Source organism: Gavia stellata, chromosome 21 (genome assembly GCF_030936135.1).
Source record: "Gavia stellata isolate bGavSte3 chromosome 21, bGavSte3.hap2, whole genome shotgun sequence".
Lineage (NCBI taxonomy): Eukaryota > Metazoa > Chordata > Aves > Gaviiformes > Gaviidae > Gavia > Gavia stellata.
In genome coordinates this window covers 4,763,120-4,779,955 of record NC_082614.1, presented here as the reverse complement: position 1 = coordinate 4,779,955, position 16,836 = coordinate 4,763,120, and the positions used below count along the sequence as shown (strand labels likewise).

General features: G+C 44.3%; 1 protein-coding gene across 2 annotated transcripts; it reads right to left on the bottom strand.

The window, feature by feature from the left end:
* Positions 1 to 1,666: 1,666 nt before the first annotated feature.
* HNF1A (HNF1 homeobox A) lies at positions 1,667 to 16,539 on the bottom strand. 2 transcript variants are annotated; one of them, XM_009818555.2, is made up of 10 exons: positions 16,205 to 16,539; positions 9,166 to 9,365; positions 8,084 to 8,270; positions 7,525 to 7,763; positions 6,567 to 6,724; positions 4,587 to 4,788; positions 3,231 to 3,422; positions 2,830 to 2,951; positions 2,391 to 2,532; positions 1,667 to 1,794 (listed from the first exon to the last, which is right to left on the bottom strand). In XM_009818555.2, the coding sequence occupies exons 1-10, from the start codon at positions 16,537 to 16,539 to the stop codon at positions 1,667 to 1,669; spliced, it is 1,905 nt and encodes a 634-aa protein (XP_009816857.1). The 2 variants fall into 2 exon arrangements, with proteins under 2 accessions (XP_009816857.1, XP_059683604.1); XM_059827621.1 differs by lacking the exon at positions 3,231 to 3,422.
* Positions 16,540 to 16,836: the final 297 nt, after the last annotated feature.

Here is a 16,836-nt window from a genome sequence, read left to right as displayed (position 1 = left end):
ACTTGTCTTATGGCCAGTTAAAACTTCAGTATACTGAAGCTAGTACCCGGTGTTTCAAATGCATAGTGGTCTAAAAATTATCTCTTGACTTGTTTTATGATGATTATTTTTATGCCAACTGGAAGTTATATGTATTTCAAATAATGCATATGGGAGATTAGGAAACAATTCTATGATAAAATTCCTCAAAGAATCTAGTTACTGAAATTAGTCTTTGATGGTTGATAGTATCCAGAGGAACAAACTGTAATGGACATCTGCAATTTTGAAATTTCCAGATGGTGATAACTGAAGAGTTTGCTGTTGGGCTTTTTCTTTTTTAGTTCTCCCTTATATCTTAACCTTTTAAGAGTCTTGAGCACTTTCTAGTCTCAAGGATTTTAATCATTTTACAGTTGAAAGAATAGCTCTGTTTCGGTCACAATGACAAAAACATGTTAATTAGGGCTTTTTTCATGTCTGGCTAGTGACATATCAGTGATGTGAAGGTTGAGAATAAATAGAGAAGAGACGAATAATTAGAAGAGGAATTATATAAGTAGATCCTTAGGGCTAAAAACCTTCACTTAGTGCAAGTAAGACTCTTAGACCCCAGGGTAATTATTTGCATATCAAGAACTACAGAATCTAGCCTACAGGGAAGCTAAGAATGAACAGCATTCTGTAAAATGAATCCAAGCTGACATCTTTATAGAGAACAACTGAAGGAACCGCTGCTCTTTGTGGAGCATGGGAGCCTCCCAGGTGTTGTGCAGTGTCAGGGACCTGTGGAGAATGCCATCCCCTGGCTCATTCATCAAAACACGAGATGAGAATCCACGTGGTTAATGCAGGGAACTGGAATCTCTGTACTGCTGTTAAACTTTAATTTCTGCATTTAAAACAAAGCAGAGCTATATCAAAAATAACCAAGCCATTTCCACAAGGACAGCATGATTTTAGAGCAGGTCATTTTTAACTGAGAATGTTTGGTATTTTTGTAGTTAATTAAAGGATTTGTAGCTTGTAGTCAGTGATCCCATACTGACAGATTTGTGCCAAGCCATTCCTGAGTCTGTTTCTTGGTGATTTTCATTGCAGCCAGGAACCAGGTTGTCTCACTCTTGCCTCCAAAGTACTGTTATTTCTCATAATTCCCATTGGTGCTTCCTTACAGCAAAGGAGGTTAGTGTTTTAAAGATGGTGTCCCTTCTTTGGCAGCTCAGCTTTGCTCTTTCCTGTATGGCTTAGTCTGGTGTTGGCAGGTTTGTACAGGCCCAGTTTGATGAAGACTGAGCAGAATGAAAGTCCCATCCACACCCTGGCATTCTTGCTATATTGCATTCAGATCCCTATCTTGATGGGATTCCTTCTTGGGCAGCCACAAAAGGATGTCTGGTTGTTCTAGGCTGGCTTGTGGGGTTTGGGTTTGCTTGGTTTTTTGGGGGGCAGTGGATTTTAGCAGTGCCAGCATTATTTTTCCATGGCTTCTGTCTTGAGCCTGAGAAATCTCCTCTCACAGAGGTGGCTGAGAAGGGAGTCGTATGAGGCAGTGGGGGCTGGAGGTCAGCTGAGTGCAGAAGCCTTTCCTTCCTGTGGAAGGCAGTGGTGACAGTGATGGCAAACACAGTTGGAGTTGTACCTGACAGGTTGGTCATGGCAGTCACACTTGAGCTAGCTGTCTTGATTACTGAGTGGAGGATGCCATCTGTGTGGAGATGAAGGTCTCGATGACATTGTGAGTGGATGGCAGCAGCTGACTGTGGCTATTGGCGGAGTCAGAGCTTTGGTACAGCACCAGGCTGCTGGAGGATACTGTCAAAGGCACAGGCAGAAGTTAAGTACAAATTGTCACTGCAGTCCTCTTATGTTTGCACACATTCAGTTTTCCAGCATGACTTAAACTTCCTGGCATAGGGGCATAACTCCTTTTCCTATTTCGTGTGCCATTATATACCTAGCTCAAGTACAAAGCTAGCCTGAAAGCATTGACAGTGTCAGGGAGTTCAGATTTGAGGATTCTAGTTGATTGTTAATGTCCTAGTTCTTCTCTTAAAACTGGGAAGATCCAACTGGAGTCTCTTCCTGAGGGAGTCTTGGGCTTTTCAGCCCTGAAAACTGCCTGCAGGATTTGCTATGCATGGACACTTGAGTTTTGTCAATATCTTTAAGGTTATTTTCCTCTCTAGATTCTGAAGAAGAGTCCCATTTCCACAGTCTGGCCTTACACAGCCTGCACAGACTGTGCTCTGAATCTTTTCCTCGTAACAGCTTTTCAAACCCCCCAAGACACTGGTGGAGCCCTCTTAGAGAATGGTGAGCCCCAGTTACTATTTTCTGTCTGGGTTTTACAGTGTTGGCAAGAGAAATGGCAATATGTGGTTTAAGACAATAGTGGCTGCAGCTCTTACCAGCAGGGCTCGAGGTGAGGCGAGGGCCTGGCTGAAGGTGCTGGATGGTTGTGTCTTGGTTCTGTAAATGTATCGTTGGCGCCTGTGACACTGGTGTATGCATCCCAGACTCTGTGTGAGTCTCTGAGTCAGATGTGAATGCCTAGAGAAAAGAAAGTTAACAGTGCCTGGTTTCCACATCCTTTCTCAGAGGCACGAGGGAAGAGTGAGCAGGTGCTGTCTTCAAGGAGATTAAATCCTCCCTGATGATGCAGTGAAGAGCTTGCTCTAATGCCTCCAGTATTGCAGCTGATAGCAGCAAGGCAAGGAGATAAGAAAGATCATCCTGCTGGGATGGTGTAGACCACACACCCAAAAACTATTTGACAAGCAAGGAGCTACCTGCAGACTGGTGCAGTTCTAAGGTGGGGGAACAAAGGCATGTGCTAAAGGCTGTTACCTGTTTAGTTGGTGTCAGGTTAGTCAGGGCGCTGAGATTGGCTGTATCTGTTATCACCATGGTTTGTGGTAAGAGGCCTGTATGTGTGTATTGGGCCACTTCAGACTTGGGGCCGTAGAGAGCTGTGCATGAAAGAAAACAAGATCATGTGGATGCTGGAGTTTTGCATGAGACTAGTTTGGCTGAGTGGTTCTCCTCATGCACGTGGACCTGCTGTCTGTCTCTGGAACAGTGGGAGTGGAGGGACAGGGAGATGAATGCAAGAGAAAAATAATTTCATAATTACAGCAACAATAACAGAAGAGGAAAATAGAGTGCTGCAAGTCCAAGGACCCAGCAAATGCTCTAGAACAGAGCCTTTATTATTTGGTTTGCTTGAGCAAATGAGTTCATGTTCTTACCATGAGGGTTCTGTATCTGGGCCATGGTAGCCATGAAGGGGCTCTGGTTGATGTGGCTCTGGACCTGCTGCATGAGGGGCTGCTGGTAGGATGGGTGCAGTTGCTGGGAGAACTGGACAGGCTGCAGGGTGGTGAGGCTGCTCCCCATGCTGTTTATTACAGGTACGCTTTGGGGCTGGGTTGAGGCCAGGCCTGAAAAACAAGGACTGACAGTAGTGTCACACACTATGGGAGGAGTGTGGCCGCTCTGCAATAGGGGTGTCTGAAACGGTCATCATGGCAGGCCTGTTGTCGCAGGGTGATTTCGGATCCTGCTTTTCAGGTGTTCTGTTTGTTATCTATGATTATTAATAGATTTCATGCCTGTGAAAATGAAGTGGGAGTGTGCAAAATGTACAACGCAGACAGGTACCATAAAACCACCTCTGATGTCCAGCGTTCCTGTGTGCATCCTTGTGTACCAGTATAGGTCACTTTCCAGTTTAGTGATAACCTGATAGAGTTCCACCGAGGAGGCCTTGCTCAGAAGTAAACTCAGAGCATCATCTCATGTCCAGTTTATTCTATTATTTTTTCTATGAAGCTGTTGGCAACAGAGACAACTATGCTGTAGCTGTCCAGCCACATGGAACAGAGTTTAAGCTCATTTTGCTTGGGCTGCCAAATTATGGAATTTGGACCAGTGAGGAAGAGGTCGAAGGTTCCACACATTACTACCCATTTCCCACGACTGTCCAGACCCTGTGCCTGTAAATCAGCAAGTCTCCAGCACTGAGAGATTTCCACGCAGTGGAATTTTTTGTTTGTTTGTTTGTTTCTTTGCACAAAATTAGAATCCATGTAATAATCTTGGGTATAAATGAGGAAATGGAAATTAGTTCACAGCTGTCACCATGGAACAAAATAAGGCCTCTCTCTTCCTGGGAAGAAAGTGTAAGAGGAGAGTATACATTTTATTTGCCTTTATCTAATGAGATGCACTTTGGCAGTAGACTAGTCTTGGAATGCAATCTCATACAAGTCCAGAAAAGCTGTCAAAGTGAAAAATATAAAAAAATAGTAATTACTGCTGTGCGTTCCAAAGACATATGCTGCTCTTTGCAGGAAGTAGAACAGGATGTTTTGTCTTTCAAGCACTACAAATATGCTTCAATTTTCATAGTTTTAAGGAAGTATTACATTTATATTTGGGAAGATGCAGAGCAGCAAAACAAAACATTTGCATAGGACTAGATTGCAAAAGTCCCTTGCTCTTAAGATGTGGGTTTGTGTGTAACTTAATTCTAACATGAATAAGGAACATCTGTCCCTTACTTCCATTGGTACTTGTAAGAGACATTACAGAACACTACTCACCTATCACCAGGGTGGAGGCACCTGTGTTGGTGAATGCTGGTGTGAGGGATGAGGTCTCGCCAGCTCCAATTGCCATTACACCTGGCAGTGATGCCATGATAAGGTTCTGAGTTTGCTGGCTCAGTGCATGTGGATTTTGCTCTAGGCTGTGCAAGGCAGTCAGGGTGCTGACAGGAGGGAGAGTTCCTCCAGGAGCTGAGACCTGTGTGAAAGGAGAACTATGAAAGTGCCATCTGCAGAAGGTTGAGCATGGCGAGTCCCAAAGCTGTGATAAACGTCTTTCTCCCTCTTCCTGCCTGCTCTGACCACATGCTAACTAGAAAGACTTCACGTTTGCTTGTCTGTAGTTTCCCCGTGCTCAACAATTAACTAGCAAAGGTCAGCTGTTGAAATACTAAGTGTAAATCCATGCTATTCTAGTTCTTTCACATTTAAGAAATCATAAAGGCTTTACAAGAATGAGATTAGTCCCACTGCATTCTCTATAGGGAAAGTTTATCTTCTGTTTTACAGCTGAGGGTAGAAGACGATGCTCAGAGAAATTAAGAGGCTCAGGTAATTTTACATAGTGATTTTAGCTGCAGAGTTCAGCACAGAATCCAGGAGTTCCTCTTTTCTTGTTCACCTTTTCCTCTGAGAAATGCCTGTAATTTCCCTTTCTCCCAGGAAGTGTTTTTTAGTGGCCAGTGAGTTTTTGGACTGAGATTTTAAAGGAGTCGCTGAAAAGTTTCCTTAGACCTTTTTCTCATACAGTATGTTCTTCAGGCTGCATTACCTGGCAGTTCCCTGCTGTTAGAGAGGAAACGTACCTGTTAGAGAACTGGACTGTTCTGTGCTTGGGTGTCTTTCCTTGTCTGTCCTTGAGTCATTGAGAAATTTAATAACTTGACTGTTTTCTCAGCCTCTAAAATGAACCATGTAACCTGCATCTATGCTCTAATGCGGTTTTGAGTTTGAAAGGCCCTTTGGAGACCTGTACTTGAAGTCCTGGGGAACATCAAAATAGCACTCTAATAATTTGGCTGATAGAGAAAATTCAATGCTTAATTATACTTTTTTCTCCCCTCAGGCAAAAAGCTATAAGGAATATTTAGGAACAGTAAGCACCAACAGGTTAAACAGTGGGACAAATCACCTTGATACCAATTTTAGAAGACAGTTGTAGAAGATTTTCAGCATCTCGTGAAAGACTTTTTTCTTCAGGAAGAGACCAGAAAGCCAGCAAAGTGAGTGACTGATGAGGTTTAAATCATACTCATTTATAGTGAACTTAAATTTGCCTCAGGCCAGTATGCAGTAATGCAAACTTCTGCCAACTGTTTCCCTGGAAGCAAGGGAACATGTGCAAACTGAAAATGATCAGTCATGTAGTTCTAGTGCTTCATTGCTAATTGTGTAGGAAAAGGTGTAGTCAAATCTCAAAAGGAAATTTGCTTTGAGAAGGCAGAGTGCTACAATCTAGATACCCAGTAAATGTCTCAATGGTACGTGCTGCATACAGGCTGTTGGGCTTAATTTTTACAGGTAAGATAGATGTAAGTATGGGTCTCTGTTCTGTCAACCCCATTGGTGTCTGATCAACTATCTTGAGATGTGTAGAGTTCAAATGAGAGCTGGAGATGACATGACAAGAATCTCACTGGGGAAAGGAGGAGAGAACAGGGCTTCCTAGGAAGAAGAAAATTATATCATACCTTGAGCTCTGTTTTTTCAGAATAGACTTTTGATTGATCGTAAGGAAATGGCTATACTTCCTGCTTTCATGCTCTAATAGCTGCCCTCACCAGCAGCCTAGAGGGCACATGTATTTCAGGACTGCTCGTGTTACATGGTCAGTGCATTGTGGCTATGTAGTATATGTATAAAACAGTCGTTTTAAGAGTATTCTAGAAAAAACTACTTCTGAATAGTCCATAATGTGACCACAGGCAGAGGACCTGTCATCCTCCAGTCACCAGAACTTAAGTATACATCACTTACCAGCTTAGTGTCTGTGCTTAGTAGGTTCTGGCTGGGCTCTAGTCCAGGGGGAGAAACCTGATGCAGGATGGTTTGGGTGGTCACCATGGAGCTGTTCCCGTGGTGGTTGCTGCTGGAGGACTCTGCCTCACTGGCTGGCTGCTGGTTGTACCTCACTCCTGCATCACAACAGGAGGGAAACCAGTTGTCAAAAATGAGAAACTGAGAAACTTTGGCAAGTGCTAAATTCAGTTTCCTTTGCAGGTGCTTACCTTTAGATGTTTGAGGCAGAGACAAGTTGGGTAGTAGGGGAACCAGGAGAACAGGCACTTTCGCCACCTTGCCCTGGCTTTCCTCTGTAACTTGGCTCAACTGCTTCCTCAAATGCTGACTTTAAAGTATGGTTGTGCGTGCTACAGGGAGCAAGCAGGGTTCACTAGAAACCACCCCTCTGGATGTGGGTGTACAGAGAGATCCTATCTTCCCAGAGTGAGAGCAATTACCAGCTCTGGCCTATGATGCTGAAAAAGCTCTGCTCTTTTTGGAGGGAGAATGACGTTTCCTGATGCTTGAAAACTCAGTCACAGAGTCTGATGGTGCTGATATATGTTGGAAAGAGTAGGAGGCACACGCGTGAGTGAAAGGATATGGAACTGACTTGTGACGGTAGCCAGTGTAACACTCCTTGAAAGGGGATTACTGCCTGCCAGCCATGAGGGAGTGCAGGATGTCAAAAGAGTAAGTGAGGAGATTTGGCTGAAATTTTGTTACTAAACTTTGTCACCCTTGCTATTCTAGCCACTCTCCTCCCTTGGAGACATGGTCTCTTTGTCACTGGTGCTCTTCCCTTGTAGCAAGTCTGCTTTTTCTATCTGTAGATTCACCTCCTAAAGGGCTGGACTTAGGAGATAGTTTTGGTGACTGACTTTGAGTAGGTTCACTGGTATCTCTTTCAGATCTCCCTCTAGTTGTTTCTTACCGTGAACTTTGCTGGGTGAGAGAGCAGATGGTGGCTGGAGGGAGGAAGAGTTGTGAGGAGTTAGAGGAGGAGCAGAGGTGGGCTGTGGTCCGCTGAAGGTGTCCATGGCCAGCTTGTGCCGGAAAGCCTCCTCCTTCCTGCGATTGGCAAACCAGTTGTAAACTCTGACCTCTGTCACCAGGTTCGAGCCCAGTCCCTGGGCCTGAGATGGGGAAACACCTCTCTGAATGCACTCTGCTCTGTTGGGGGAAAGCACAAGAAGAGACTTGCTGAGCTGGGCTTAGTCAGAGAGACAGAGTAAGTGCGCAGCCCCAAAGTGGCTGTGGCCTGATGCACTGTGTGGAAGGATCCTGCCAGGTATAGCAAGACATGAGGCATCACTGATCCTTTGTGGACAGTGAATGCTCAGTTGTGGCATTTCATTCCAATGTGGCTGGTGTCACTGGTGACATCCACTGCCATACCATTAGCCTGCCTCTCACAGGCACTAGCAAACACCAAGAACACAGAGAGGCCCTGCTATGCCCCTCTTCCTCAAAGCCAGACACCCATCTTTTACCTGTTGCACTCTTCCACCAGCGCCTCTCTCTCTTCTTTGCTGGGGTTTTTCTGTCTCTCATAGGCTTGGAACAGGATCTGTTGTGAGGCAGGGCCCCACTTAAAGCGGTTTCTTCTTCCCTTCTTGGTGGGCAAGTCATCTCCCATGGGCTCCTCTGTCAGGATACCCTGGCCAGCGTGCGTGAATTCTGCAGGCACAAAGGGGCGAGGGAGTTTGCTTTCTGTAAGCATTTCCAATAGTACTGTCTATTTGGGTGCCTAGTAGGCCCAATGCAGCTTATGCTTGGAGAATATCTCGTACAAGACGGATGGTTGCATCTAAATGGGGTAGAAATAAAGTTCCATAATCTGCTAAAACTGTTAAGATGTTCCTAGCAGGACCATATTTACCTGTCCTTTCTCTTGCATGCATTGCATCTCTGCTCCCACCTTGGAGTAGTGAAAGGAAATGCAGCTGAGTTTAGAGTAAGCATGACTGGAGTCCTGCTTTCCAAAACCATCCAAAGGCCAAATGTCTCATTTTACTTGCAACCTACCAATACAAAACTAAAGACAGATTCCAGACAGGCTTATCAATGTAGAAGTGCGTGCTGCAGGGATGGGTTCCCAGTGGGTGCCTGTAACGAAGGGACTTAGAGGGCAAGAGGTGATAGCGCATGGTGGTTTTTTGCAGTGAGTACAGCAGCCTGCTGCTTTTTGCAGCTAGAGGAACTGTTGCTTTAGCTGAAATTGCAAAAGCATAGTTCTTGGGCAGAAATTCTGTCTCTGTCATCTGTCCACTACACTGCTTTAGTCTGAGCATGGGTGTAGAACTCTAATTGCAAATGGAGAGTATTAGTTTGCTTCTCTTTAGCCAAACAGAGGGTGGGGTGGGTGACTGCAGGCTGTTTCATGAGAGAGTGTTTTTCCCTGTATTGTTTGGTTCACCTCACCACAGAATACTGACCTAGACTTCTCTAAGCTTCCTGCTAAAATTGTCTTTCCTTCTATTTTTGCTTGATAAAAATAGGGAGTAAGGATTAGCAAAGGAGAGCAGAGGCCTTTATGAAATTGAGATATGATAACAGTTGTTGCCATACTTACGCTGGGCCACCTCTCGCTGCTTGCGGACATACCAACTGTAGAGGGCTTCCCTCTTTTGAGTCTTCATGGGAGTGCCCTTGTTGAGGTGTTGTGAGAGGTGAGATTGGTTCAGACCAGTAGTGTCCACCACCTCACGCTGAGGGATGTTGTGCTGCTGGAGGTAGGACTTCACCATCTTTGCTACTCGCCAGGGATCCTCTCTGGAAGGAACAGAAAACACTTCTCAGGAGAGAGAGATCCAACACCTGCCCTCGGCAGACCTGGATTCCAAGGAAGTGCACTAGTATCTCCTGAGGTGCACCTTGCGTGTCAGTCATCACCATTGTGTTTGGTGAGGCCAGAGTGTTAACTGGCTGCATAAGGGAAAGCTGTTCCTCAGTTTGGTACCGTATTCAGTTTTGACTCTGCATTCAGGGTAAAAACTGCATGGTATTAGAAATGAAGTGCAAAAGATGTAGCCTTAGCTTCCTTTAAGTTGTTCTCTGTAGGCACTTTGATTTCCTGTTAGAGGGGGACTCTTTGGTTATCAAGGGAATTCTGCAATACATGGCCATAGTCTTTGCTGTCTGTGCTCATCTATATACAAGGGTTTGGCCTCTTCTGTCTAGGCAGTTGTCATCTGTAAATGATAAAGTGCTGACCAGTGATGCAAGCAAGGAATGGACCTTTCTGCTGAAGAGTAATGTGAATATAAAGCATTTTTGCCGCTAGTGAGAAATGGTACGAGGAGAGAAGTGATGCTGCATTTCAGTATTCGGCTGGATGTTTTATGACTACAGATCTCTCTTTCAGAGTTGGCCACTCTCTTCCCTTTCCCTATGTAACTTTTTTTCTCTATCCCCCTTTCTTTAAGGCATAGGTGCTCTGGGTAGGTGTACTTAAATTTTCCAAGACAGGTTTGTTGTGATATTAAGCTGAACCTAGCTCATGCCCTAATTCTGCTCCAGGTTGGGTTGCGTTGCAATGATTCATGAAATGAAGGCAGGCTTTCATTATACTGTGACGTGACAACTATGTATGCATGTGTATACACCATGCCATCCAGATCCAGGATTATGTTCTTGCACATCTTCTATGTGTTACTCAAACACACAGATTCACATTTAGATCCACTCAAAGCTTCTAAATGCAATGAAGAACAACAGGCGAACCACTAATTCCTCCTATTGCCACCCTCCTTTAAGGTAACAGCTGAGGGAATAGACCTATTTGAGATCTACTCACAAAACTTGAGAAGCTAATCTGATTTGGAATTTCATAATGCATACGAGTCTCTGGTTCTATGTGAAATGTCTGGTGGAAATGGTTTGCATGCTGCAGAAATACTGGTGTCACATCCCACACCAGCATCAAAGGAGCAATGGGGGGTGAACTAGGATTGAGCAGAAACTGTCACAAGAACACACAGGTCTGAGCAACAGGCAATAACTGTACTGTTCACTGCTTTTGTTGACTCAGGAGGTTGCCAGAGGCTGCAAAGTGATAAGGAGGACAAAGTCCACACCTGTTCTCTCAGTACAAACACCCTTATCTCTGTTCCCCTGCAGCCTCTCTCCCAGTGGCTGTATAGTCCAAGGAGCAAGCTCCACTGCAGTTAAAGTGTGACTGAAGCAGTGTCAGTTACAGCTTTCTGAAGAACTTGCTTTCTTAAAATAGGAACATTTGTTTCTCTTTTACGATGGGACACTTGCTGTAGAGGTTTCTATTTTCTAGCTTCTTCCCTTAACCATCTTTGTCTTTCAAAAGCCTCAAACTGGGCTGAACTTACGAAAGCTTTTCTTTCCTCAGTGTGGGTTTTTTCTTTTTTTCTTCTCCTGCTGTCCAAACCAAGGACCAATCTCCTCCCTTTGTATTTGTAATAGTCTAGCCAGCACCTGTACCCTGAATTCATTACACAAGTCCCTATACAAAGAAGAAAAGGCTCAGACTTGGAACCTCTGGTTTCTTAGATTTGAGTTCTGGCTGAGATGGGAAGAGGAAGGACTATGTTATTGCTGATGGAAACCTCTGTTACATGTCTATTTCCTTCCTGCACCCCAATCATGAGTTACTTTTGTCTCCCCTGTTGAGATTCTCGTTTTTTCGTGGTAGGAATAAAGTAGGAAGTATCTGTGAGTCTCTTCTCACAGTGGTTAAAGCCCTGTGTTTTTTCTGTTGTCTTTTGAGACAAAGCAGAGAGCTTTGTGAGGCAAAAGAGTACAGGGGAATCTTAGTACAATATGACTTCATAGGACAGTTCTATGAAATCCTAGCTACTCTGTACCTTGTCACAGCACAGGATGTAATATCAATGCAGCAATTCCCTTCAGCCCAAGGCTACATCACAGAACAAGTGAACTGAACTTGAGCTGAACCCTCGCATGAACCATTGCCCAAATACGTAGTTCCACCTGCAGAGCCTTCACCATTGTCTAAGACGTCGTAAGTTGAAACCTTCGCTCTTTCACTGGCAGTAAGACTGTCATTGACTGTCAGAGGGTAGGATTTCACCCTAAACCTAGTTCTCCTGGTTGTAGTTGCACTAAAATCTCAATTGCTTCAGTGAGCCAGAACTGCAGAAATGGGTCTGCCTTGCTCTAGCTCCCCTGCTCTATCTCCAAGACTGTTTTCTGCTTTTTAGCTTCCCTTTCTCCCCAGATGCAAGCTGTCTCCCCATTCCTCTCTTGTTCTCCAAGGTCTAAGCTCTGTCTCCAAATTCTTCTCACACAGTTAGTTTTTCCTTCTTCTTAAGTCTTGCTCTTCTGCTGTCAGTTGGTTATTGCCATCTGAGCGTAGCCCCTCTCCCTGGCTCATCTCAGCTACAGGGGCCTGGGTCCTCTCTCCATGCCAGCGTCCCATTTTCTTAGTTCTGAGGCCACTTTTTAAGGGCGTTTTCACCTCCCTTTTGTTACCTGAACAATAAGTAACCCAGGTAGTTAGTTATAAACTCAAAGGGAACAAGAGGCTGGTTGATAATTTATAGCAACATCTCAAATTTAAATGGAAAGTAAATATCAAGTTGTTAGCATTAAAGAAAACCCATTCCAGAGAGCTGGAGATGTAACATTCAGGGGACCTTCTCCCTCCTTCACTCTTCCTGAGTTTTCTCTTTCTTTTTCCTTTGTTCCTTTCTTTCCCCTAGTCTTCCTCATTCTCTCTGTCTCTTCTTCCCTTCTTTCCTGTTCTCAGATTCTCAGGCAAGAGAAGCCTTCATTTCCTTGAGGTGGGTTCTGAATTGCTGCTTTGGACCAGACCTTGCTTAAACAGAGGTTCAGAGCTGTGAAGTACTCAGGACCGTCCTCTGGCCCTTTCCTCTGGAGCCTGCTTTACAACCCTGACTGATGTCAGTGCACAGCCTGGAGCCGGGCTAGGCAGAGAGCAGGGAAGGTAAGACCATCCCGGCAGGGTTCCTTTCTATTGAACTTGGCCTGGTTTGCCTCATCTTGGTTTATATGTGGAAATGAAAGGGGTGTGGCAGCTTCATGTCTAGATTCCCCAGCTAGAGCCTTTCTAAGACACCGCTTACACGCGGAAAAGACTGAACCTTTATCATTATATCTTTGTTTTCTTTTTTCCTCATGGAAAACACTCTTTTATCCCTGCCTCCAGGGGAAATCTGTTGCTTATCTCAATTTCTCTCTTTCCTAATGGAATTTCACCCCTTGCCCTACAGGTGAATTGTTGCTATACCTCTCTCCATTTGCTGTACCTGCCATAGTATGATCTGTCCCTTCCCCTAGGGTAGCCTCTCTCTTGCTTTCTACTCTGGGGGGTATCTGGGAGTTGCTCCACACAGCTCCATCTCCCTACTGAGTTATTTATTCTTTATCATAGATGCAATTTGTTTTCTGTCTGGAGTGATATGGAAAGAATGTTTTTATTCAAACTGCAAATCTATGGAAGATCAGTGAGACAGATTAAGGGACCAAATGAAATTATGTTAATTCCTCACTAGAGAAACCTTTGTCTGAACTGCCTTTAGCATTTTTTTCTGTAGGGACAAAATCTAATCAATACCCACAGGTGTACCCAGTCGTGGGGGTGTATCTGCTCTACATTCTGTTTTACTTAGCTTTGACTAATGCTTTCCAAACTGTGGTTTCAATTTTAGTGGTCCTGTGAGGACATACTTGGTCTCTTGGTGCTGTCATTTTTTTCCTTCCCAGCTCCTGGAAAGCCTAGCAACGGACACTTTCCTGATTCTACTTTGTAAGCAATGGCTGCAGTTACCACAAAGACTTTTGTGTATCACTTATAGCTGCCCACAGGTCAATCTCTCTGTTAAAACGTGATCTACAGCATTAGACCAGGAATTGTTAATAATGCCCAAAGAGGCTTCTGCCTAAAGGCTGACGTGCCTCCCTCTGGCTTCTGGCTTTGAAATCCTTATGCAAATGCTGAAATAGCTTTGCAAGCACTGACGTTTTACTGGGAATCCCTGAGCATGGAGATTCTTGCCTGCCTTCCTTTCATCTATTGCTGGGAGTAATTTCTATTATAGACTGTTCTGCCCTGTCTTACAATACTTATAATACTATTTTAAGGACATTACCTTTCGGCATCTATTAATAGAAAGGTTTGTTCTTAAAAACAGAAAAAGTTTATTAGTAGGTAACAACTGCTTACGTATTATCAGACACTGATACTGGTTCAGATGCTTTGAATAGAGTCTCAGCCATACAGTTGCTTTTTTTAATCTTTGATCAGAAATTTGAAACATGTCAATACAGACCTCCTACTATTTTCATTTTACCTTGACTAATTTTGATCTATTATATTCCTCTGTAAGTATACTCATAACCAGAAACTGAGGCTTCTGGCCCCCTTCATACTGTCCTGAACAGAAGTCATTTGCTCTCTCCTGTGATACTGGGGACTGGTGAAAGAAAACTCTGAAGTTTCAGAACAAAACTGCCATTAAGACCCAGTATGAGGCTTAGGAGATCCTGGTTCTTGCCCAGTCCTCTCTGTGCTATCTTAGGGTTTTAGGTAGGTCATAGAATCTCTCTGTACATCAGTTCCCATTTGTAAAATGGGAATGCTGCTCAACTGACTGTCTAGACAGAGATGTGAGACTGTTCATCGGAAAACATTAATATCACAGGTTCTCAAAAGAGGTAAGACTGTTGTGCTGAGGCTGGTAGTAAGCACAGAGAAGACTGGCAGCAAGCTCCTAGAAAGGTAGGAAGGATCAGAAACCAGAATTCATCCTGAAGTGAGGGTGACAGGAAGGAATTCCATCCATCCGTGTGTCTGTTCTTAGATCAGAGTGGATGGCACCTCAGTCCTGCTTCACCCATTCATTACAGAAAATGGGACAAAGCCAGATGCTCTTCTTCAACTTCCATGGCTTCCTTTGTGGAGAGATACCTGATAAACCATCAGAAGTTAATGATCAAAAAGCTTATCAGGGTCTTTTCATCTATAAATTTATAAGACAAAAGAGAAATAATAAAGCCATTGGATAATTAGTAACTAGCCAGGGCCCGCCCGGTGCCACTGGGCTCAAACTACCCCAAGACCTGTACGCAGACTCAGGAAGATGAGAAGGAGACAAGGATGAGGGGAAGAAAAAGTGGAAGGGAGAGAGAGAATTAGCCAAGACGACAACAAAATGGGAGGAATAGCAGCAGACACAAAAGTGAGGAGGGAAGGGAAATACATAAAAAGAATGGGAAAGAGGTAAAGGGAACAGAGGAGGCTAAAAGATGTGACAGAGCTGGAAGTGGGGGACAGATGAGAGAGACATACTGGGCCAGAAAGACGACTGAATTATTGGGAATGCTTTCCCCACCCAGGTAAGAGCTGATCCAGTGAATTTTCCTCCGTTGGGTACTGCAGAGTCATCAACTCCCAATCTGCCAGGGAGCTTTCTTCTCCGAAGTATTTACAGTGAATGCTAACTCTTCTCATGCTGTTTTTCTAGCTTTGTCCTTTTGTGGTGGGATTTGATGTTTGCTTCTTGTTGTTACATTTTATCTTAATTTCCTTTGCACGTGAAGGGGAGTGATCAGAAAGCCTGAGAAGTTCTCGGGATGGATTTTAGTTTTAGTGAAGATTTTAAGTGCAGGGTGTTGCTGCATCTTTTTGTCTTCTGTCAGCTTGTCATTTCAAAATACCTCCAAAACAGATGGGCAAGAATCTGGTTCTGGTGTGATAGATAGGTTGGATGAACCTGATCCTTTCTTGGACAAACCTCTTAGGTTGCCCACGGGAATTGTATCCCAGCAAGAATCCCAAATGGGAATCCTGGTGAATGTTTCTTTGAGTCTGTCATGAGGCTTATTGGTTCAGGGAACTTTTCCTGTCTTTTGATCTCAAAAATGCTTTTATGCAAAGGCAAAATTGTGTGGCAGTAAAACCTGTAATTGTTGCTGCATAGGTACTTTGTAGTTGCGACAGGGAATGGATGGTAGAAGCAGAGTGTTCTGCCCAGGTTTTAACCTCTGCATGTATTTGGTGTGTGCTCTTCCTACAAGAAAAATCCCCACGGAAGTCAGGAGAACTTCGCACTCACAAGAATGGCAAGAACAAGTTCTCTTGGTTTGTCTTTGACCAATAATCTATAGCAAAACCCAGTGAAATTAACAATATTAATCTCCTTAAATATAGCAGGGAAACATTACAGCTTCACTTTACTGTATGTCCTCAGGCAAATATAGCACCAGTTAAGAGTGACCAGATTTGTTTTCTTTATTTTTTTCTTTCCTGATGACTGAAATTGTGAATCCTATTAAAAATTTAAATCCCAAAACCTAACATTCAGTCAGAGGGATGCAAGTTATACAGGCCTCGGACTATTCTGAAGCCTGATGATATGTAATCAGGCTCCATGGCTCCCTTCGTGCATTTTAAGTGAGATGAAAAGGAAGGTTTGAGCATTTATAAAGAATTTGGGGAGTGTTTTAGGAGGCTGCTAGCCCTGGCATGGATGAAGACTGTCCCTGTGCAGCTAGATTAACTGTGAATACCAGGGACACTGAGTGGAATGGGAAAGGAAAAGAGATTTAGAGGGAGAGTGCAAGAAAGCAGCAAAGAGGAGCAGCAAATCTGTCCTTACTGTAATAGTCTTTCCACCACAGCCTTCTGGTGAGCAGCCTCCTCAGGGCTCAAGTTTTCCAGCTCCTTCATTATTGGAGGGGTAAATTCCTCCCCGTCATCAGAGGTTTCATCTTCCGATAACCTGGACTCCCCCATTCCATTGGGGAGGTTGGGGATGTCGGGACAGGGTTCCCCTTTCTCTGTCTGGAGGGCATTGATCGCACGCTGACTTTCACTCTGGAGCACGTAGGGTTCCACTTCGCTCAGCGCCTTGATCAGGGTCTCCTTGGTTAGCCCCGACTCCAGCAGCGCTCCCAGCAGCTCCACTTGAAGATGACTCAGCTTCGAGACCATGGTCTTCAGGCTGGTGTCTCTTGGATTTGAATTTCAGGTTATCCTGCTTCCAGCTTCCCTACACCATGTTCCTGAGGTAACACGCCCGACTGTCAGGAGAGTGGGCACAGCGCAGCCTCCCGCCTTTACGCCCCCCCAAAAAAAACAAAATACAAAATTGAGCCACTTCAGACCCCCCACGACTGTCCTGAGCCAGTGCTGATAAAGGGACCCTTGGCTATCTGTTTACATTGGAGCAATGTAAATTCTCCAAGGTTCATATTTATCTGTGTGCTTAGCAAGTTACTGAACTTTGGA

Coding starts and splice junctions, on each gene's coding strand:
- HNF1A (XM_009818555.2), bottom strand. CDS start 16,539: ATGGTCTCGAAGCTGAGTCATCTTCAAGTGGAGCTGCTGGGAGCGCTG. Junction 9,366..16,204: donor GTGGTGGAAAGACTATTACA/GTAAGGACAGAT, acceptor TGTTCCTTCCAG/AGAGGATCCCTGGCGAGTAG. Junction 3,423..4,586: donor TGCCTCCACCCTGGTGATAG/GTGAGTAGTGTT, acceptor CTTGTTTTTCAG/GCCTGGCCTCAACCCAGCCC.